The sequence below is a fragment of the Schistosoma mansoni genome (genome assembly GCF_000237925.1).
Source record: "Schistosoma mansoni, WGS project CABG00000000 data, supercontig 0134, strain Puerto Rico, whole genome shotgun sequence".
In the NCBI taxonomy this organism is placed as follows: domain Eukaryota; kingdom Metazoa; phylum Platyhelminthes; class Trematoda; order Strigeidida; family Schistosomatidae; genus Schistosoma; species Schistosoma mansoni.
The window spans coordinates 454,577-477,528 of NW_017386038.1; the positions used below are offsets into that span (position 1 = coordinate 454,577).

The following is a 22,952-nucleotide window of genomic DNA, read 5'->3' on the forward strand; positions in this document are numbered from 1 at the left end:
GGATACAATTGTATCTCTGGTAAGTCTGCCTATGGCACCACAATAAACTCAATGGTACCTATTTTACTGCTCATATGCATAGTCGATTTTAAGTATTATTTTCGCTGAACACCATTACAACTAGAATATTTCTAAGGTATATGCATGGAAGCTTAAGAGTTATATGTATTTTTAGATCTGGAGATCGCTCCTCAAGATCTGAAGAACACGGATTTTATATAATTTTAGAAAGTCTGAGTATTTTTATCTATTTCGTCAGTACCTCGCCGAGTATTTTTATATTATTCTGTCATCTTTTTTCTATCTTTCCCTGTATATACGTCTGCTGCATTCACTTCCAATTGATTTCTAAACCTTTTTATACCTATGCTACAACATGCTACTTAGGTACTCAGATATGAAGAAGTGAATATAAATCTCAAGCTTCCAAGCATAAACATTAGAAATACAATAGTAGTAATGGTGTTCAGCGAAAATAATAATAAAAATCGTCTATGCATATGAGCAGTAAAATAGGTACCATTGAGTTTATTGTGGTGCCATAGGCAGACTTACCAGAGATACAATTGTATCCGTTTTGAGTGTATTTTCATGCATATAACATAATGATGTTGGTTGAATAATGGTTTGTCTGTGATTAGGCATAGTGTCATGAAACTTTGTAATGATGAGTGTGATTTTATCAGCCCAGAGTCGAGAAGTATGAGCGAAAAGTGGCAATTACCATTTAACCTCCACAAATGCGGGATCATGCACTTTGGAAAACATACCTATGAACCACAACTTTACTTAAATGAAAGTAAAGTCCAGACACTTGATTCAGTACACGATCTAGAAATTAATTACACAGGAAGCCTAAACTTTAAAGCACACGCCTCCTCTATTATTTCTAAAGCTAGACGTCTAATTGGCTTCATAACGAAAAATTTCTTCACGACAGAGGCTAAACTTACCCTTTACAAAATATGTGTACGACCTTCGCTAGAATACTGCTCTTTTATCTTCTCTAATATGAATACCACTGACAAAATAAGAGTAGATGTTCAAAGACGCTTTACACGCCAACTGCTAGGAAGTGACTCCACTCTCGATTACACAAGTAGATGTAAGCACCTTTCTTTAGAACCTTTTTGGCACCGTAGGTTAAGGAACAACCTGATATTTCTCTACAAAGCAATAAATGGTCTGTCATTCCTAACCTCTTGACTAACTATGATCAATGACCCAGCCTATAGACTAAGAAACAATGCATATACACTATTTGCCATAAAACACCAGAAACAAATGCGTTGTAAGTTTTTTTACTGTACGGTATAGTTTATTGTGGAACAGGCTGCCAATACCTATCCGCAACTGTGACACTTTTATGAAATTCAAAAGGCTAATAACCCTGTAACTAGACTCTAAAGAGCTTCACCAACTATTCCTTGAACTCCCGTCCACCAATGAGGCACTTTATTATGGACCGCCTAATATCTAGACGGAACAAAAATTTAACGAACCCCATTGTCGTTAGTATGGATATAATCAAACTAAAGAAAACATACTTTACCCTCCCCCGCTATTTATTGATTAGTAATCATGATCTTCTGTTCCTAACCCTCATTTTCAGTCCCCAAATCTCTCTAATGGCTAAAACCACATTATTCTTCCTAAGTGTCATGTCCTTTTATTTTTATTTTTCTTATTACAAGTAGACAGATAACTCACTAATCTTATGGATGCTGACCAACTAAGGCCGTTCATAAGAAGTTCGAATATCCTAAATTCTTGTGAGTTGCTCAACGTTTTATTTTTCTTACCCTGAAAATTTTACAATCTACTCTTTCATATCCTCTGGTTTGCTATTAGTCCTTACCATCTCTTAACCACATATAATCTGACTTGTCTCTTATAACTATTACCATTAGTTATCTTCATAGCAGTATGATATATTAAATGGACATCTAACCCATAATACAAATGCTTTTACCATCCGATTTGCTTGTAACATGGAACTTGTGGAGACAGTGTATTCCAACTATGGTCCTTGATTAAAGCAACATTCATACTGACCACAAACGTAAGAGATCCTAACATCATAAAAGGAGGGAAGGTGGCGTTACTGGCCAGAAAACATGATGGTGGGGAGATAACTTCAATCCACCCGTGTCTGTAGGGCAGAACATGTTAAATTACGGCTCCTTATGTCAAGTCGGATGTCACGAACCAACGGTATTGATGCTGATTTGTTCATGCAAAATACCTTTTAAATCGTGTTTAGAATGCTGAATCGGTTCCACTTCCTACCGAGTAATCGTATTACAAGCAAACTAGACAATTGGCTAAAAACGAAGCCCACTCTATACCCTATAAAATCTAAAAACAAAAAAAGAGTTCATATAGCTTCGAAAAAAAGGGAGACAGTCATTTGTATCGGAACACTTTTTTCAGCACTTTATTTTATAATTACACATAATTCCATACTTTCAACTTCTTTCCGAACTACCTTCACTTATACAGTTCTTTATCCACTCATACCTTGATCACACCTATTTTTCTTTCACACATTAGTATGCTCTTGTCTATTAAGTACTTCAGTAACAGACAAATAGACTAAATGGTTATACCTTAACTATTCCTCCATGAATATTGTGTGCTCTGCTTTTCGTCCTTCCTTTTTCTTACACTTTTTTCAGACCCCTGGAGATACCCCACCGAAAACAGATATGGAGCGGGTGACTTCGTCCTACACCGTTATTAAAGCCTCAGATATTCCGGAGGGATATAAGGTCGAAGCTTCCAAAAGCCCCCAACTTCGCATGTATCTATTCCCGAACATCAGCTGTATGTTGCAACGCTACCCTCATAAAGTGCGCCAAGTGTGATATTGACATGTTTCTTACGAAATCCATTTACATTCATATCTTATAAAATATCAACACAGCTGAGTAATTTTCTACAGTGAAAATTGTAACTTCCGTAACAATTTGATCTTGCCTGTAAACCGGCATGCCTCATGCAACAAACTGTTATTTGAGAATAAATTATTATTATTATTATTATTATTATTAAGAACAACTTATACGTCCCGAATCACCGTCTTGAGTAGCATTGAATTGATCCGGAAACGACGTCGAGGAGGCGAAGAAACGACCAAAGATTCGGAAGACGATGGAGAGCAGTGTGCTAGAGAGTCATAGTTACTCCCGCCGTTTACCCGCGCTCGGTTGAATTTCTTCATTTTGACATTCAGGGCACTGGGCAGAAATCATATTGCGTCAAAGTAAATCAGTGGACATCTCAATGCTTCGTTTTAATTAGACAGTCGGATTCCCCTGGTCCGTGTCAGTTCTGAGTTAGCCGTCGCGCGTCAGACCATGGAAGTACAGCCGCTTGACGCAACGTGGAACATGTCCTCACGCGTTGCTAGCTGCACGACACTAACAGCTGAAACTGCCCACGATCGGCCCGGGTCAGAGTCCAGTAACCTCACCACAATGCGCACCGAAGCACACAAAGCAGCAAAGAAACCAGCCCCCAACTGGACCGACACGTATCTGATCTCAGTCTTTCTGACTCAACCCCCAGGGCCAATCCTTCTCCCGTATACAGTGTTGTCCATTCCAACCTTGGCATTTAAATCTTTCATCAGAATAGTCAGGTCCTTGGTTGGGCACTTCTCGAAGATCGACTGTAGCCTATCCTAGAATCGGTCTTTAGCGTCTTCATCGTAGTCGTTGGTAGACGCCTAGCATTGGATGACGTTCATTGTAATGCCCTCTTTCTTTGTTTTGAAGGAGGCTTTTACGATCCTTATTCCATGAGATTCCCATCCAACAACTGCATTTTGTGCGTTTTTGGACAGCATTACTGCCACTCCTTGTGTATGTGGGACATTTTCTTCTTCATGACCGGAGTATGACTGAAGTTCCCCTGAAGATAGTCGTTGTTGTCCAACCTGCGTCCAATGTGTCTCACTGATTCCAAGCACCTCCAGGTTGTATTTTCTCACTTCTGCATCAATTTGGAAGACTCTTCCGGTTTATCACGTTGTCCGGACATTCTATGTATCTATAAAAATTGTCGCTCTGGTTGTAAGAAGGTGGATCGACCTCATGACTTTCCTAGGAACTCAGTTTTCACCATGAGACGTCATAATTATTCCTTCTACTCCCAGGGAAGAGTTTAAGTGGTTTGAATAATTTTTCTCGTTGGCGTTTTTTAGCGAGTTGGTTTTCTACGGGATGGATTCGCTAACCTGATGCCCAAACCTCCTCCTTTATCCGGTCTTGGGACCGGCATTAGTCGGCGGAGAGGCCACAGGAGGAGCTAGAATTCTGGTCCTGCCATGTCTATATTTAATACGAAGTCTTGAGAAGTTTATAGTCGTTATAAGGTACATATATAGGGCGCTAAGTATGAGCCGTTGCCTTGGAAAACGCGAACGTGAGGTTTGTTACAGGAGTAAGAATCTCCATAACCGTGCACTGAGTGAGTGATGCTGAAAAACTGTAAAACAAAGGAGCACCAAGGCAGTTGAACATGTAGTGGTATTGGTTCTAACCACACAATCCTCAAGGTCGGACATGAGGTAACTGGAAATATGCATATTCGACAATTGACACGAAGAGAATGTTAACAATGTAGAAGGCGGGAATTGTGATTCGAAATTCAATTCATTGGATGGCATAGTTCAGCATTGGAGGCCTGGTAATTCTTTGTAACATAACACTTTTATTCATATTAAATATATTGTTCTACCTCCTGCATAATTGTGTTCCCCATCATATATTGGTGATATTACGATAGGACGGGTCAGCGTAGGCAGTGACGTGACTTCCATGTACAATATTATAGATTAAGTAGACACATCATGACAGATCTACAATTTTAGGATTAGGTTTATTACTAGGGCCGTACTAATAACGAAGTAGACCATAATTCTACAAATATAAACCCTAAACAATGTTGAACTGTTTGTAGTGGAACAGACAAAGGTATATAAATTAATAGGTAAAACTCCCACTAGTTCCTGTTACTTGAGTGAAATGATGCTAGAGCCTTCAAATAAGAGAATGCAGTAGTGAAAATCAATGAGTTGGGATATGTAACAAGGTGGAATGGGTTCAAGTGATGGAAGGGAAACCGAAGTTAGAATCAGGAAGTCTATTTATCAGGTTGAAATGTGCATTGAAGGACAGTGAGGTGTCAAGTAACTCCAATAACCATATCTTTTCTTGTCTGTTTTTTTAAATTCTCTTTTTACATCTTATGCCAGACAGTTGGTCATAATGTAAATGTATGAGTTAGAATGTTATAAGTTATCTTAGCAGAATGGTGAATCCAATATAAACTTGTAAACATGAGTCTGAGTAGGGAGCGTACGAGAACAACCTCAGTATCACTGATCGATTGCCTTGTCTTCAATAATAAAGAGCATGAAACAAACAATTTGTTCTGCCCCATAAATATGGATGGATGGAAGCCATCGCCCTTACCATCAGTACTTGTTGGTCAGTGGCTCTACTCTTTCTCCCTTTCTGTTAGGTTCATTAAGGTTCGTCTTTAGATAAGTTATTATACCTCACACGATGCTCTATGCTTCACATCCTGTCAGAAAACACTATTTCTATAAGTATTATTTTACAAGTTTATCAGGCGTTTACAAATTATTGACGCTGTGTAAGGAATCGATACAATGTTTTCGATGTCTATGGGATAAATCAAATATTTCCAAACAGAGTTTAAGCATTTAGAAAAGTATAGTGGCAGTCAAATGTTTATCGAATTGGACGGTAAAGTGTTGGAGTACAATAATTATAGATTAAGTAATGAGTAGGGAGATGAAATTGATGGTAGATAAAGTGCATGTGGAAGTGTCAAACTGGTGAAAAATGTACAGGAAGGAACTTAAATTATCAAGGACTTCATTAAGGATTCTTGCGGACATGTATAATCCATCAGCCATGCGTATTTTGGAGGGTAGACTGTCCCATATTAGTGCATACATGAAGGTCATTCCAGTTTTCGACCCATATTTTTCAATGTCAACCATGGATACTTTATCTCTTAGGTCTTATATACGTATGACTTGAGTAAGGACTATATGGGTTCTAAGAGAACGAATAGAACTGCACATCAAGTTGATTTTTAGAATTATTCTCCGACCCACTATGTGCTGTGGGATCTAGAACGATTGTTTAATCATGAATACGATGATTTAGATGAACTTTCTAAAGAAAAGTTTGTCGGAGATAAGTGAGCTTTGGAAATAGTTAATGGTTCCTTTGGCTTAGTGTATGGCGGAACAGCTACTAAGATGAGATTATACTCTGAATATATGTTAATGGTTAGTTTGAACCTCCGGCTTTGGCATCAGAGAATGAAGAGAATCTCAGACCAGTTCCGATGTAATGATCATAGTTAGGTCAGGTAACTGATTGGTTTGGTCATACCAGTCCCTCGTCATACGACAGCCTTGCGATTCCGGTGATGGACTTATTTGAAGTTCTCATGAGCTCGAATTCTAACGATATGAAAAGTGCCTCAGATGATTGAATCTTCGCCTTTCTGAGTATACACATTTCCCAGGTGACCTTCTAGTAACTTAAAGCAACCCAAACGCTCCAACGTATCTCACTAAACGCCTACTTTCGCTCAGTCCCAACGCAAATTTCAAAGGTAACATCAAGAAAATAGACAAGAAAAAGCACAATGGACTGTATTCAAACCTTTTGCTCTTAACGTGTGGTAAAATTTCGGAATTTTCTGCTGGCATAGGTAGTCCTAGGAGTTCTTCAATAGGAAACGTCAGATATTCTTAGAGACTCAAGACATTATCTGACTTCACTTTACTAATATTTCTTTTTGATCAGTAAATAAACGTTGAATTCCACCAGAAGACAATGGTTATTCAGTGCTACCAAATACGGAAGCTCGGTAATTCAAAGCTTCTTCTATTCCGTCCAGAACCATTTGAACCGTATAACTGGAACCTTTTACCTGAATAAGTTGTATCAGCCCCATCAGTCAAATTTTTCAAAAAGGAACCGAATTTCCATTTGAAAGAAAGCTATAAAGATTAATTCAGGTCCACCAACCTGCTATTTCTGAAGAGATTCAATTAATTTGGAGTTTGAACGTAAACGTGGCGCTTAGGTTGTAGTGTTTGGTGTATTTCGTTTTAATGGCATTCCAATATGAATACGCAGTAGTAAGCCAAATACCCAGATCGTTTGAAGAATTTTTGATGTCTCCTGATGCTAACATACCAGGAAAAAAGGGTGGAAAATTCGACTATGAGGAGGCGTGCAATGAGAGAGAGAAATTCGTGGAGGCATTGAGACAGAACGGAGTTGATGTACTTGAAATGGAAGCCGATGAACGTCATCCTGAGTGTGTAAAAGTAGACGACACAGCTGTTATAATTAATGGGACAGCACTGATGTGTAACCCATATCGATGTCACAGACAAGGAGAAGTAGAATATATTTGCGTGTTTTTCTAATATTTCCAGGTCAACCTAATTCGTCATACTCTCAAAAAAGAACTGGGGATTAAAATAGTTGAGTTAAATACAGAAAACGCTCAAGTCGAGGGGAGTGATGTACTCTTCACAGGTAATTTTACACATGTACAAGTGATGTAATAAAAATATTTTTCACTCTACAATCCCTTAAATAGCCATGTTTAAAATCTCGTTTAGTCACACATATGATCAAAAAGCGTTGGTCAGTTGTCCAGAAAAACTTAGGTGTATGATAAATTTGCTTCATTTACAGATTTGAGGCGAATTTAAGCGTTCCAGTTTATGTGACTAAATCGTTTTAGAGCATTGGTAAAGATATCTTATAGGATGTCGCACTTGACATAAAGTGTCAATTAAAATATGCTGTTAATTGAATGATCTAGTATGTTAACTATGAATCAAATATACTATAGGGCATTCAAAAGTCAGTAAATACATCTGGACATCGTAACCTTTCTCCACTATTCTGGTTTAAATTACGTAGTGGGAAATACTGTCTATGTATGCGGACACTGAGTTCAAGTTTCACGTATTACAAAGGTTCTCTATCTTTTGCATAACTTTTGGATGATAAATATTCACTAATTTAATATTTCAAACAGCATAATGTCTCATAATATAGTAGAGATTTCTAAATCTGCGCCGATATTTATGGGTTGGTAGATGACTGGATTTTATCATATGCGGAAATTTTCCCTTGTTTTTCACTTATCTACATAAACTGTTTCACAGTTCAATATTCATTTGATTACTAAAGAAAGAGTATGAATGCTAAACAGTTATGTTTACATTTCACTTAGCTGCAAAACATGTTTTTCAAAGTAGGGAACACGCTCAAGTTAAAATGATTTGATGGCAGATGTTTTTAAAGTATCACTTGCATATAGTTAATCCTACCTTAGTTCGTTATTTTGGTCAGTATAAGAGCAATCCGGAGACAAACCATGAATAATCAGGCAGAATATCAGTCAGTCACGACATGGAACCTGTATGTACGTACATCGGTTCAAGTTTTCATACCCCATTAGCACAGAGAGATGAAGTTGTTAAGCCAAATCCCAGAATATTAGAGGTAGTAACAGTATCGGCAGTAATGGGAAAAATTAGGCACCAGACACACGACTCAAAGAGAAAATATAAATTAGCGAAAAAAAGCTCAATAGTTATGAGAAATTTAGAGCCTCAGGATTCGAGGGAAGTTAAAGAATCAGTGCAACTGTGTCATTGCAAACGATTTTGAGTCATGCAGTTTGAAGTCGCTAAGCATTGGTTACGATAATCATGCACACGCCAACCACGTATTCTACACCTATTAGCATAGATAAATTCAATTGTGAATGTATTCATGGACTGACGCTTTGTTTGGGTTTGACTGCCCCTAGCTTTCTTCCACCCTACTCCTGCACTAGAAAACATCTGTCGAGGTAGACAATGGTTGGGCATATGCAAAAAGTATCCCAACCACCTCTGTTGTTGAAGATTTGCCATCCAATCAATCAATTTCCATCATTATCTAGTATCTTATTCCTAACTCAGATATTGCTTACTCCATGGTCCCAAAATACACGATCAGTGTTTCGCATGCACTTATGGTTAGATACCAGTAACCTATGAATATCCTCTACTCTTAATGGCCATGTTTCACACCCATGGAGTAGAACGGAATGAACCGCTGCGCAGTCAACTCGCCCTTTGGTTAAAAGACGGATATTTCGCGTACGTCACAAGTGATGCAAGTTGGCAAAGAACCAATCAAACCTTATGGATCTGTGCCGAGATTCCGTCAGACACCAGTTAAACACTGTATTAGTTAAACTGATTCTTCTTTGATTGTCGCGAGAAAATTCTTTCCGTTTTTTATAAACTGTGACGATCAGCGATCCAGACCAATCAGATGGTGTTACGTACATTTTCCAGATTTTAGCTAAGATTTCAGTTAATCTAGCTGCTAAAACTGGACCACAACCCTTAAAAGTCTCAGAGGTTAGTCCATCATGCCCCGCTGCTCTCCATCGCTCGAGATTACTTGTAGCCTTTTCAACCTCATTAGTTGGAGGACTTGTATTAGTTTGCCAATGAAAGCGAAAGAGATGGAAAATGTAGTGGCTGTAGGTAACACCAGACAGCTTTTCAGACTAATAAAAGAAACTAGAATTAAGAAGTCAAGTGTAAGCGAGACAGTCTCGGAAAAAGACGATAATCGTATCTGCTTTCAGCCCAGACATTTGTAGCGATGGATGGAACACTTTAAAGAGCAATTCAGCTACTTTACAACTACCCATCATTGCCTAACAGCCTGAATGGAACATTGAAGTGGCCCCCCCCCGACTCTAATTGGAGTTCAAAAAGCTATAACTAATCTGAAACGAGGAACAACAGCTGGTCCAGATGGGTCGACTCCAGAGGTCTTTATGTATGGTGGTCCAATTTTAGCGATTAGGTTGATTAATATTTTGTCTAAAATCTGGGAGTTGGATGTAATCCCATCTGACTGGTCGCAATCACTTATTGTCCCAATATATAAGAAGGGGTCAAAATAATCCGTTGATAACCATAGAGGGATTAGTTTAACTAATAGAGCATCTAAAATACTAGCCTCAATAATTATCGAGTGCTTAACTAAAACTCGTGAACTGTAAACACGAGGAAATCAGGCTGGCTTCAGACCTGGTCGTGGCTGCATCGACCACATATTCACTTTTCGTCAGGTTTTAGAGCACAGACATGCAATGATAGTTTGTCTTGGCTTAAAAGCAGCATTAGACTCTGCAGACCGAGAGGTTCTGTGGCAGAGTTTGTCATCAATAGGTGTACCTCTGAAGTACATAAGCCTTGTGAAGACTTTTTACTCGAACACTACCAGTTGAGTCAAAGCTTATAGCGAACTGTCATCTGATTTTGTAACCTCAAGTGGTGTTTGACAAGACTGTCCATTTTTGTTTAATTTCATTATAGACCTACTGCTGGAAATAACGTTCTCATCGACTGAGTTTTCGGGGATTGATCTCCTTCCAGGATATTCACTTATCGATTTAGAATACGCAGAGGACATAGTCCTGTTTGATGAAGACTCAGAGTCTTTTGGTAGTGGTGATCATAGCAACCTGGTGGCGTCACCACAAAGCCGAAGAAACGAACGCTTGAGGGTGGTAACGCATGGCATTTTCATGGGGAGTTTTTGATGTGTTGGCTCCTTACTTCAAAAGTCTTAGCCTTCGGAGATGGAAATCTATGGTGTAATTTGAGGTGTGAGATTTTTATGGTCGACCCTTTCTAATCTCTTTCTTTCGTTGTGAGAACGCAGAGTCGCTACAGATGTTTGTCCGATGGAAACACCTTACTGCTGTCACATCCCCTTCTCAGTAAGCAATACAACTTCGCCACCGAGTCTTAAGTTGCTGCCTTTGGTTTTACCGTCCTCCAACCGATCTGCCTGACATGATAGGACCTAAAGGTACATGTGTTTTAGTTAATATAGCTCGGTTGAATCGTAATGATAGGCAAACCTGACCACCACTTCAAGGTGGCAGGTACGGTCGTAGTTCAGAATATACTATCACTCAATGAAGTTACCGATGGTTTGTTTGAATTGTATGGAGTTCTCTGATGTTGTTCCATGAACTGACTGTGATCGAACGTTAAACAATATGCTTAGTATAGTTTTAATTAGTAATGACACTAATGTTACTACATAAAAGTTTTTGTTCAGTTTTCAGCCTCATTTTAAGTTTGATAATACTACTTGGCTACCCGAACCAAAATCCGTTCACGCTTGATATCTAATGGGTAAAGTTAAATAGCTTGGCCTTCTAGGTACTGAGCAATTTAAAAATCGATAGCACTTTTACATATACATACTTTCTTATATATTTTTGATTTATACACATTGATCGAAGTACCTCATTAAAAACCTACCATACTTAAGTCTTGATATTTTTTACCATTTGTATGCACACGTGTGCAGTCCATAGTTAATTGTAATAAGCCGATACTTGGTTACGCGTTTATATATTCTCAGTTAAATTTAGTTTCTCGTATTGTAGACTTCCCTTCTTCACTTAACATCTATCTCAAACTTGTTATTCTAGGTCAAGAAATTATTGTGGGCATTTCCGCTCATACTAATGAGGCTGGTGCTCACGCTGTGGCACGTGCATTCCCAGAATATGCAACTTCTATTGTCAAGTTGCCTCAGCCTTTTCGTTCCCTTAAAGATGCTGTTGGTGTGGCTGGGATTAATGTACTGGCAGTAGGTGAAAGTGAAGCAGCTAAACAACTATTAAAGGTAAAGTTATAATATTTTTCACATATATTGGTTTAAAATATCTTTCCTGTTTCACTATGTAACACAAACTATATGGAATGTACACTTCTATTATTATGTCTAAAAACAATCGTTTATGGAGCTTTTCATATTTCTTTTGGTTATTTTAGGCACCCTAATTTATATTTTAATTTGTAGTATAACTTATTTACTATGTACAGTTTTATGTTCTGGAATTTTAGTCGTACAATTTGTGCAAGGGTTAGTCATACTTTTTATATTTATTTATTTCAACACATAAATATTGGTACAAACGTGGCACCAGATATATATGCGCCGCACAAATCTCATTCGATTTGTGTGAGGGCTGTGATACTGCCCAAATGCCCAAACCGAAGCAGTTGGTTTTCTTAAGCGGCCACACCCAGAGCCCCCGACCTAAAGGTCTGATCCACAAGGCAGTGGAGCATCTTAAGGAGATGCAGTCCCATGGTAGCCGGTGACCAATAGTTGGTTCATACGCCATTTGTTCCCTCAGGATACTGGAGCCCATGTACACCATTGGTTTGGAATGAGTGTTATCCAACTCCTTTGTGTGGACTTTCTGTGTCCAACAATCTGGTTAAAGCGCCGGACATTCGCTTTTCGTTTTCTCAATCTCGTAAGCAACACCCGTGGCACGAGAAGGCAGTGAGTAGGACTTCCCTTGCAGAGGCTGTATACGCGTGGCTGTGTAAGAGCATTTCGAGAGGGAGAGTACACTCCCCACTCTCGGCCGTACCAGGGCACTTGGGGGCTAGTCATACTAACCAGCTCACCAGATTGAAGTATGTGAAACAGGGTTCAAACTCTCAACCTAATGACAGGGGAATTCGTTAATTACTAGAAAAATCCTTGGAACCCTGTTTAATAGTGTAAATAGTATAATTTCCTTACATTTCTCAATATCATTGAGTATATTCATTTTTCATCAGAAGGGGTTTTGTAGAGAATTTAGTATTTTCATAATTGAAATCATGAGTCAATTGAAGCTAGACCACCATGGAAAACGTGGAAGCACTGGACGGCCGTTTCGTCCTATTATGGGACTCCTCAGCAGTGCGCATCCACGATCCCGCATTCGTTTCATTCATTTTGTAAATGTTTTTTTAAAATCGGTCATTGTTGAGTTAGTTCAATGATTGTTAATAAAAGGAATAGTTAAACAAGGACAATGATCATTTAATTAATAATGTATCCATTTCTTAAGTAACAAAATATAGATACTACATCTATACAGTTTTTTAGTTTGTTCAGAGCATAAATGATTATTTTAATAATGAAATGTGTTAAATTCAAGTAGTGATCAAATTTTCAATCTTCATTAGGTTTATATTTATTTAAAAGTAATTACTTTACCATAAGTAAGGTAATGAATGGCTCCTTTTTTAAACATTTTATACGAAGTAATTATTTTACAATAAATGTTTGTTCAAAACGTTTCTCACAAATCTTATTCATAAAACTAGTTTTCTTTCTAGTTTTATTAGTTAAAATGTAACACTGAGAGTATAGACATGATATGTCAGCAATAATTCACAAGTTTTTCTCACTTGTGGCTTTACCTTATTATAAAGTAACACCAAGGTTAAACGTAAGTATTCATAAAAATGAGTTCCGACCATAACTGCTACCTTGATGTGGTGGTTAGGTTTACCTATTCTTATACTCGGTTGAGCTGTGTTGGCTGAAATAATAATTTCTTTAGGTCATAATATCCCATGGAGATTGGTTGAGGTATATGGTAAGCAAACTCATAGTCGTAGTGTCAAGTGTTACTGCTGACTGTATTGGGGTGTGATAGTGTTTCTTCCTGGAAAACAACATCTAACTACCTTAAGTAACAATGTAAAGATATTCGGAATTTGTTTTCCTCCGATGGTTAGAGACCTTGAATGACATGACTCAAAATCGTTTGCAATGATGAAGGTGCATCCACTCATTGTGTTCTGCCAAATTTTAACCTTCTGAATTCTTCATGTCTCCATCTTTTTCCAAATTTATTTCACTGTATTATACTCCTTCAATAACATCTTCAAACTCTAATATTTCACATAATGCTTATACTCTTACTACCTCTACCACTATGGGATTTGAATCGACAACTGAATCTCTGTGCTAATATTGTGGTATGGCAACTTGAACTGATGTACGTACGTACGTACGTACGTACGAAGTTCTACGTTGTGACTGACTGGCTGACTAACTCTTATTACCTCATAGATTCCTTTCTATAAATATATACTTAAACCTATGTAGTTAAAGTTTTGATTACAACCTACTAAATTCTTATCATTCTTATAAATAAATTATTTACTATGGATTATATGTATATATGATAGTAGGGATCTAATAATGGACTCGTTGAAAGTGGTTCCTTTAATGTGTGTTTTTTTTTCATTACATCGTCGGTTATATTCAAATGAATACATACGCGTATATTTGTGTTCTCATTTTGAGCAATTTTGTAATTATCTTTAATGTAACATGGGTAATGAGTAGTAATTTAGTTTACATGTTTAACATGTGGTTCAGGTATTCGTTTATCACTTCAAAGATAATCTTGTGTTTTTAATTGTTCTATGTATATGTGTGTATCTTTTTATGAATGAAATATAAGGAGGTTGTATCATTTACCAAAGTTTTTTCTTTTCATATATCAAGTATTGTGAAATAGAATTTTTAACAGTAAAACATTCTGATTAAAATAGTTTGCCCGCAAATGCCCTGGTACGGCCGAGAGTGTGGTGAGTCCGCTCTCCCTCTCGAAATGCTCTCACATGGCCATGCGAATATATAGCCTCTGCCAGGGAAGTCCTACTCACTGCCTTCTCGTGGCGGGAGTGTTGTTTACGAAAGTGAGAGGACGAAAAGCTAATGTCCGGCGCTTTAACCGGGTTGGTGGACACGGAGGGTCCACCTAGGGGAGTTGGGAAACCCTGATTCCAAACCAATGGTGCACATGGGCTCCAGTATCCTGAGAGAACAAATGGCGTATTATTCAATCGTTGGTCATCAGCTACCATGGGACAGCATCTCCTTACGTTGCTCCACTACCTTGTGGATCAGACCTTTAGTTCAAAGGCTCGGGGTGTGGCCCAGTAATAAAATCACCTGTTTCAGTTTGGGCACCTGGGCAGTATCATAGCCCTTACACAAATCTCATTTGATTTGTGTGGCGCATATATATCTAGTGCACCTTTGTACCAATATTTATGTGTTCAAATAAATAAATAAATAATAAAATAGTTAAAGTTTAATTTATGGCTCGATTGAATTTTCTGCATTGAATGTTCTATCAATTAGACTGTGTTATGGTCAGTAATCTAAGTAATCTATACAAGTCATTACGAATGTCTCATTCAGTGAAACTGCATGGTGTGGATTCGAATCCCAAAGGAAGCATCAGTTTCTTTGAAATTACAGATACGTTTTACTAAGAAGTGGAAAATAGCGTGAAATTTAGGCTCATGGTTTCTTGGTGAATGTCTTCAGTCATTTGACAATAACTTGTTAATTTGACAATATATAGTCCTATAAACATTGCTTATAAAGAAATATTAGTTACTAAATTAGTCTGTCGTGATCGAACTAATTAAATTTCCAACGTATCTTCGAATGATGTCTGCTGTAATCAGTCAGTCAGTTACAACGTAGAAGTTCGTATGTCAGTCCGAGTTGCCATACCACATTAGCACACAGATGCAGTGGTAGAAGTAGTAAGAGTATAAGCAGTAGTCGGAAAGATTAGGGTTTGAAGATGTTATTCAAGGAGTATAATCTAGTGAAATAAATTTGGAAAAAGATAGAGACATGAAGAATTCAGAAGATTAGAGCTTGGAATAACACAAAAAGTAGATGCACCTTCGCCAATGCAAACTATTTTGAGTTATGTCATTCAAGGTCTCTAACCATCGATTGCTATCATCTCGCGGATTCCAACCAGGTACTCTACACCTACCAGCATGGCTCAGTTCACTTGTCAGTGACTTCATCGATTTGTGTCACGTTTTGGTCTGGCCGCCCCTAGTTTTCTTCCAACCTACTCCTACACCATAAAACTGCTGTAATAGTTGTAAAATCTTAAATTATTATTCCATTGAGTTTATTTTCTCAAAAGGACCAATGTAATTCAAGGGTAACGAGTATTTAAATGACAATAGGCTGATAACTCAGAGAATTATTAAGTATAAATACAATAGTAACAAGTTTAGTAATCATTCCATCCAAAGTTTCCAATCGAAGATTACTATCATTGCTCAAGCTTCAAGCACATGTTGTGAACTTCCTTACAGAGTCGAAAAGTTTTGTATTTATTTATTTTATTTAAACAAAAATATTGGTACAAAGGGACACCAGATATATATGCGCCACATAAATCTCATTTGATTTGTGTGACAGCTGTGATACTGCCCGTGTACCCAAACCGAAGCGGGTGGTTTTCTTAGGAGGCCTTCGACCTAAAAATCTGATCCACAAGGCAGTGGAGCATCGTAGGGAGATTCAGTCCTATGATAACCGGTGACCAACGATTGATTCATACGCCATTTGTTCTCTCAGGATCCTGGAGCCCATGTGCGCGATTTGTTTGGAATCAGGGTTTCCCATTTCCCCTATGTGGACTTTCTGTATCCACTAACCCATTTAACGCGCTGGACATTCGGTTTTCGTCCTCTTAATTTGGTAAACAACAGTAATGCCACGAGAAAGCAGTGAGTAGGACTTCCCTGACAGAGGCTATATACGCGTGGCCATGTGAAAGCATTTGGAGAGGGAGAGCGGACTCTCCCCACTCTCGATCGTACCAGGACATCTGAGGACCATTTTGTTTACTCTCTCCATACTTTTAAATTTATTCACTGTTTTACTTGATCCTACTTTTCACTCTCAATAGTATGTTGTTTAGCTAATGTGCAAAAGTTTTTGTGCTCTACCATTATTCTATTTGTAAATATATTTAATTTTTAGGAAATTGGTCGTGTAGCCTCACATACTTATAAAGTGATCACATTACCAGAGGATCATGCTGCTAATGTTTTATATATCAATCATCATCTATTGCATTTATCATCACAAATGATACCAAAAAGTATTGGAGTAAGTGGAATTGTATTATGATAAATAGTATTCTCCCTTCTTTTTTACTGGTATTACTTATTTATGTTTGTATAATTCACAATGATGATGATGATGATAAAAAATATCCAACTGTGATATATCAAAATTAAAAGATGTGGATATATTCATAGATAAGTACACTTTGTTGAATGCAACAAGTTTCTCTGAAGGTGGAAAAGTCTTCTAAGGTCTCTTATAGGCATTTAGTCAGTAATCATTAGCGTATTTTCTGAGATGAATGTTTATTAGTAAAGGTTACCACACCTCATATCAGCACACTGACAAGAGAAGAGGTCTACAAGTGATGTAGAACAATTAATCCCAATCGCACAGAGGAAATTTAAAAATTGAAAGTTCAGTTCAAAAAGAAAGTTATGAGTGACATCTCAGGATTTAGTAGGAAAAAACAGAATGGATGCAGTTAACCCAGTGCAACCAATATATGGCTTACATCAAGCTCTTTAACACTGTGGAATATGTATATAAAGGTTAGTAAATTTAAAGAGATATATCTTTTATTGAACAGGGAAAACAATGGTAAGGAAAATAAATAACTCAATATTACAACCGTCGGTTTGAAGGATAATTCATTTATGAGCTTTTAAGAAAGAAACCTTTTTCAATTTGACTACTACTACTAATGGTCGGCGGCCTATGCTCCACTGGGAGTAATAAGCGTAAGTAAGTAAGTAACTACTACTAATAATGATAGTAATACAAGTCTTATGGTAACAAAATTATCACCCAAAAAATTCTTTAGATGTTTGACTAGATTAAGCTGTAGTTAACTCAGTTCAGAATTATTAATCAGTAGAGCGAAATGTCAAATCAAATAAACAGCATTAATCACACTAGATGGAACCATTAAAATCAATAATTCTAGGAATCAACTATAGAACTGTATCCCATATCAGTGGCCGAGTGGATAACGCGATGACATTTGAAGCGATAGGTACTGGGTTCGAGTCCCAGAGTGAACATCAACTCTGAGATGCAGCTACATCCAACTGACGAGTCCAAAATACGACGAAACGCGCATCCTGGATTCCACTGGTAGCCACTATCCATCTTTGCTTACAATGCTTGTTAATTGAGGATATATTGAGGCAATGCGCACAGTATACACATATGCAAATTAGAGATTGATCAATTGCAGTCCTAAAACATCATTGGGGAGATTCAAACAAACAATACTAAATGAATTTGTATCCCATATAGTTGTTTGGTATACTAATCAATTATTTTGCAATCAATTAGTTCCATGATATGTCTGTTTCTATACCAATCAGATGATTATTTTTGATATAAATAATTGGTATAATCAAAGAAAGTGATAAGAACTTTAAAAAGAATGAAAATGCTTTAGCGAAGCAAATTTTCTTTTCAGCGATATCATTTTCGAAGCTGTACAATCGTATTTATAGGTAGTTTTCACAAATTGTAGTCTATAGCAAAATAGAGGAGTTGTACAAAATTTTATTGTTGAAATCATGAGTCAATTGAAGCTAGACTACCATGTAAAACCTGAAAGGACTGGACGACCGTTTCGTCCTATTGCGGGACTCCTCAGCGGTGCGCATCCACGATCCCACCTCACGAGGTTCGAACCTAGGACCTATGAGTCTCGCTCGCGTGCGCTTAACTTCTAGACCACTGAGCCGGCCGGCATGCAACGGTGTTAATGTCTAACTTCAACCAATCCACGAAATCGAGCAACCATTCACCAATGTCTTCAGTGAGTTACTATCTCACAACAGACCCGACTAAACTCCACTGGTCACTGCTTCTCACTAGAACTCCAGGAAATACCTCTTGGAGCCAATCACTAGTGAGCATATTTAAACTTATTCAAGTGGAAGTCAATAAAAACGAAATGATATTGCATAATATTAGTTAAGATTATGATATGACCTCAAGTATTGGACATAATATAAACGAAAGGGTGTTATTTCTACGTAATCAAAGTTTCCAAGTATTGAATAAAAAAGGGTTCGTATCTTTCTTCTAAACTGAAATAACGCCGTAATGTTGTTTACAATATCGTAATTTTGATTGGAATGAACAATATCCCATACTAATACAAGGACAGATGTTAGTAAATTTTTAAAGATCGAATGTTACACAACACCTTACACATACACTAGACAGTATAAGCGGTATTCATTTGGCAATACCAAGTAAGTTAATCAAAGCGACAATCGATGGTAAAAGGAATCATCTTATACAGGTGGTTAAAGTTTCCATTTCGGATTCACTTTTGGCACGAAATGCAAATTTTAAAATATTAATGTAACTCGTAATTATTAAAATACAATCATGGGCTAAAATAAGGTAGTAAGGGTTTTAGATTCATTATTTTCATTTCCTTTCTTGAGGATTGAATTTATGTAACTTCACTGTAAGGAATTTGTGTAAATGACTAGTAACGTAACGTATGTATGTATATTTGGGTGCAACTTTTCCAACATCAAGTATCAGATTTATTCATCGAATGTTGTCTAAGTTTCATTTGTTCATATGTGATATCCGCCTGTAGCTCCTCCGGGGGCTACTGCCGGTCCCATCCCGGGTAAAGGAGGAGGGTCGGGCATGGGGTTAGCGACCCCATCCCGTAGAAAACCAACTCGCTAAAAAAACGCTAACCAGAAAAAAATTATTCAAACCGTGATATCTGATTAATCATCCCGTTATAAATAACTCAGAATCTGGTTGATTAGTCACCGACGTGAAATATCACTAAGAGAAAAGGAGATTATGATATTGGTTTTCATATATAATGTAATTCGATTAATAATTGCATGTTTATGAATTCGATCCACTTGCTATGTTATGTGAAGGCTAATGAGCTACCCTAAGTATGGAGCAAGAGGTCGAATTTGTGACTTATTAGTTACAAGCCAAGTAACATCACCATCACATTCCTCTGTTATAAACATATTCAATATATAAATACAGCGTGGTAGTAAACCCTTAACTTAATGCAATACATGAATTGATTTGAAATTTAAGTAGGAACATTTTACAACAAAGTCGAAGTCTTATTAATGAATAGGAATAGAATTGAAAGCAACACAGTTTTGGTTTTATTTGCTTTTAGTCTTCAGTGATAAGGAGGATAGTAGGTTGATGAACCTGTGTTAATACTGACAGATTGCCTTCCAGTGAAGGTCCAGCTTCTCCTTGAAAATATTCACTGATGGAGCTGATACCACTTGTTCGGGTAATGCGTTCCAGTCATTGACCACTCGATGAGAAAAACGGGATCCAATTTTGGTCTCTTTTTCTACCTAGCAACAACTTTACAATCACCTCTTTGTTTTTTTTGTATTTCTCTAGGTATTTGAAAATAAAATCAACTATTATCGTAGTCAAATACATATCCCGGAATTATTTAACGCCGGTGTTTCATTATCAAAACTTGCTTTATTTGCTGGACCTTTTGGACGTCAAAAGAATATCATTTCAACGATTCCATAAAAACTTCATAGTTCTATCTTTATTATTATTTTCTGCTTTTTTTTTAATTTAAACTTTGAATCATTGACAAACGATAGTACACTGGTTGAGTACATATACATATGGTGTAATCCACATAGTTACATATACAACATCTTGTTGTTGAGGTATGTCAACTTGGACCGATGCATAAATGTGCCTGATCCTATGTTGTAGCTGACTGACTGACTGATATATATAACAATAATGGTTACACATACATAGACTATAATCAAGTTTAATAACTTCCTTCTAAATACTTTTATTTGTTAGGCTGTTTTCATAAATTATTGTATACTTTCTTTTTGAAACAAAAAAAATTGTTTGATTTGTTTTATCCGGTTAATTATAATAAATGACCTTAAATAAAGTGGTTATTTATTGATTTATTTAAACATATAAATATTGGTACAAAGTGGACACCAGATAAATATGCGCCACACAAATCTCATTTGATTTGTGTGAGGGCTGTGATACTGCCCAGGTGCTCAAACTGAAGCAGTTAGTTTTCTTAAGGGGTCACATCTGGAGCATTTGACCTACAGGTCTGATCCACAAGGCAGTGGACCACCGTGAGGAGATGCAGTCCCATGGTAGCCAGTGACCAACGATTGATTCATACACTATTTGTTCCTTCAGGATAATGGAGCTCATGTACACCATTGGTTTGGAATCAGGGTCCAACCGTGTCCAACGACCCGGTTAAGGCGTCGGACATTCTCTTTTCGTCCTCTCGATTTCGTAAACAACATGGGTGCCAGGAGAAGGCAGTGAGTAGGACTTCCGTGTCAGTGGCCATGTGAGAGCATTTTGAGAGGGAGAGTGGACTCTCCCCACTCTCGGCCGTACCAGGGCATTTGAGGGTAAATGTTTAATTTTACCCAAATGTCGAAAGTTTGATCTGTTCACATTAAATAAGGCGCGGATACAAAATGGATGCACGCTGATAAGGATAAATATTAATAAAGTTTATCAATGAAAAAGGGGATATTTTTTATATAGTGTAAAACGTGTTTGCTTTTTACCCCCTATCCTTTTGCTTTATGATCAATCGAAAACGTATTTTCCTAAACGTTTGACTAAAAATGTACGTACTTTCAACAAATACTGTAATTTCTTGAAGTTAGTAACAAATTGTTATTACCCTAGTTATGTAATTTTGTATGTCTATTTCGAACAACCAGAGTATAATCTATTAAAAGGGAAGTTTGTTTGTCGTGGACTTCATACACAATTGTGTTTCATCTCGGAACAATCTAATATTTTAAGCAAAGATGGATAGTGGCTAGCAGTGGAATCCAGGACGCGCGTTTCGTCCTATTAAGGACTCGTCAGCTGGGTGAATCTGCATCTCAGAGTTGATGTTTGTCTACATCTTTATTAATAGCAGTAACTATTTGGCAGTCCCCCTTACCAGTTTTAACTTGATTTATTACCCCCATCTTTATTTTGATCAAAAACTATGGCCTTGAACTAGACCATTCACGTATTCTTATGCCTACAACAGATGATCTGTTTAAATGATACACCTTGTTTGGATTTGAACGCAGTATATTTTTAGTGTGAGTTATCGTGAATACAACTAAAGATAAGTGATCTTACATGGAACACAGAGTAACAAATGAAACACAATACATTCTCACCATTTATGTAATGTACAATTTCAAACAATACCATTCGGCTTGAATAACTTTAAATGCACTTGTGCACAAACTTGAACATACTGATATTAGTTATCTAATGACATTTATTGGCTAATCAATCGGCCACTTATGGGGGTACTAACAGTAGTTTTATGGATACTCCTGCCTACAGTGATTAGTTACTTGGGTTTTTTAATGGGCTATAAATTTCTGCAAAGCTATATACCTAAATCTGATGGTGTACTGTATTTATATCGTGTAAATATGTTTGACTGAGGATTAGCATTAATTAGAAATTGAAACACCTAGTTTGGTCGATTTAGTAATTGGATGATAAATTTGAACATTTTCTCTTCAAGGCCTTTCACGTAACTACACCGCAAGTGCCAACATTGAAACTGACGTTTAAAAACGAGGACAACTCCTACGATATCGCATCAACATTCTGATAATCAGAAGTTTATATGCTGTTAAGTTCGATGGTTCCATCAAAGCGACAAGAAACTGGGGTGATAAACGATATCTCTTCATAATCTTTGAATACATATAGACGGGTTATTTTAATAACTCAGTAGATATATTAAATCCTAGCCAGTCAGTCAGCTACAACGTAGGACCGAGCACACACATGCATCGGTTCTAGTTGCCATAACTCGTTAGCACAACAAGATGAACACCGGATTCATAGTAGCTAATTGAATGGTGGTAATATATAAAAGAAAGATTGTATATAAGTATATGGTACAGGAAGGAAGACAGATATGCAGCAATTTTAATCTCAATGTTTAAGGGAAGATAAATGGTGCAAACACCTGTTCCATTGTGATCGATTCTGAGCCATGTCACCTAGAGTCTCCAACCATTGGTTACGATAGTCACGTGG

The 22,952-nt window shown here is 37.2% G+C and overlaps 2 protein-coding genes and 1 non-coding gene across 3 annotated transcripts; all 3 read left to right on the forward strand.

Annotated features, from left to right (window-relative positions):
• Positions 1-7,103: 7,103 nt before the first annotated feature.
• Smp_052560 (ng,ng-dimethylarginine dimethylaminohydrolase,putative) lies at positions 7,104-7,385 on the forward strand (the record flags this gene model as incomplete). Its single annotated transcript, XM_018789620.1, has 2 exons — positions 7,104-7,220; positions 7,351-7,385. Exons 1-2 carry the CDS (start codon positions 7,169-7,171, stop codon positions 7,383-7,385), a joined length of 87 nt encoding a protein of 28 aa, XP_018646442.1. The 5' UTR covers positions 7,104-7,168.
• Positions 7,386-11,528: 4,143 nt separating this feature from the next.
• Smp_195000 (ng,ng-dimethylarginine dimethylaminohydrolase,putative) lies at positions 11,529-20,408 on the forward strand (the record flags this gene model as incomplete). The annotated part of the gene is made up of 3 exons (XM_018789631.1): positions 11,529-11,795; positions 16,782-16,910; positions 20,268-20,408. Coding segments are annotated over 3 exons (537 nt in total), but the record flags the coding sequence as incomplete, so codon positions are not given.
• Smp_tRNA_00593_Gln_TTG.1.1 lies at positions 17,843-17,909 on the forward strand. Its single transcript has one exon. It is a non-coding gene (tRNA).
• Positions 20,409-22,952: the final 2,544 nt, after the last annotated feature.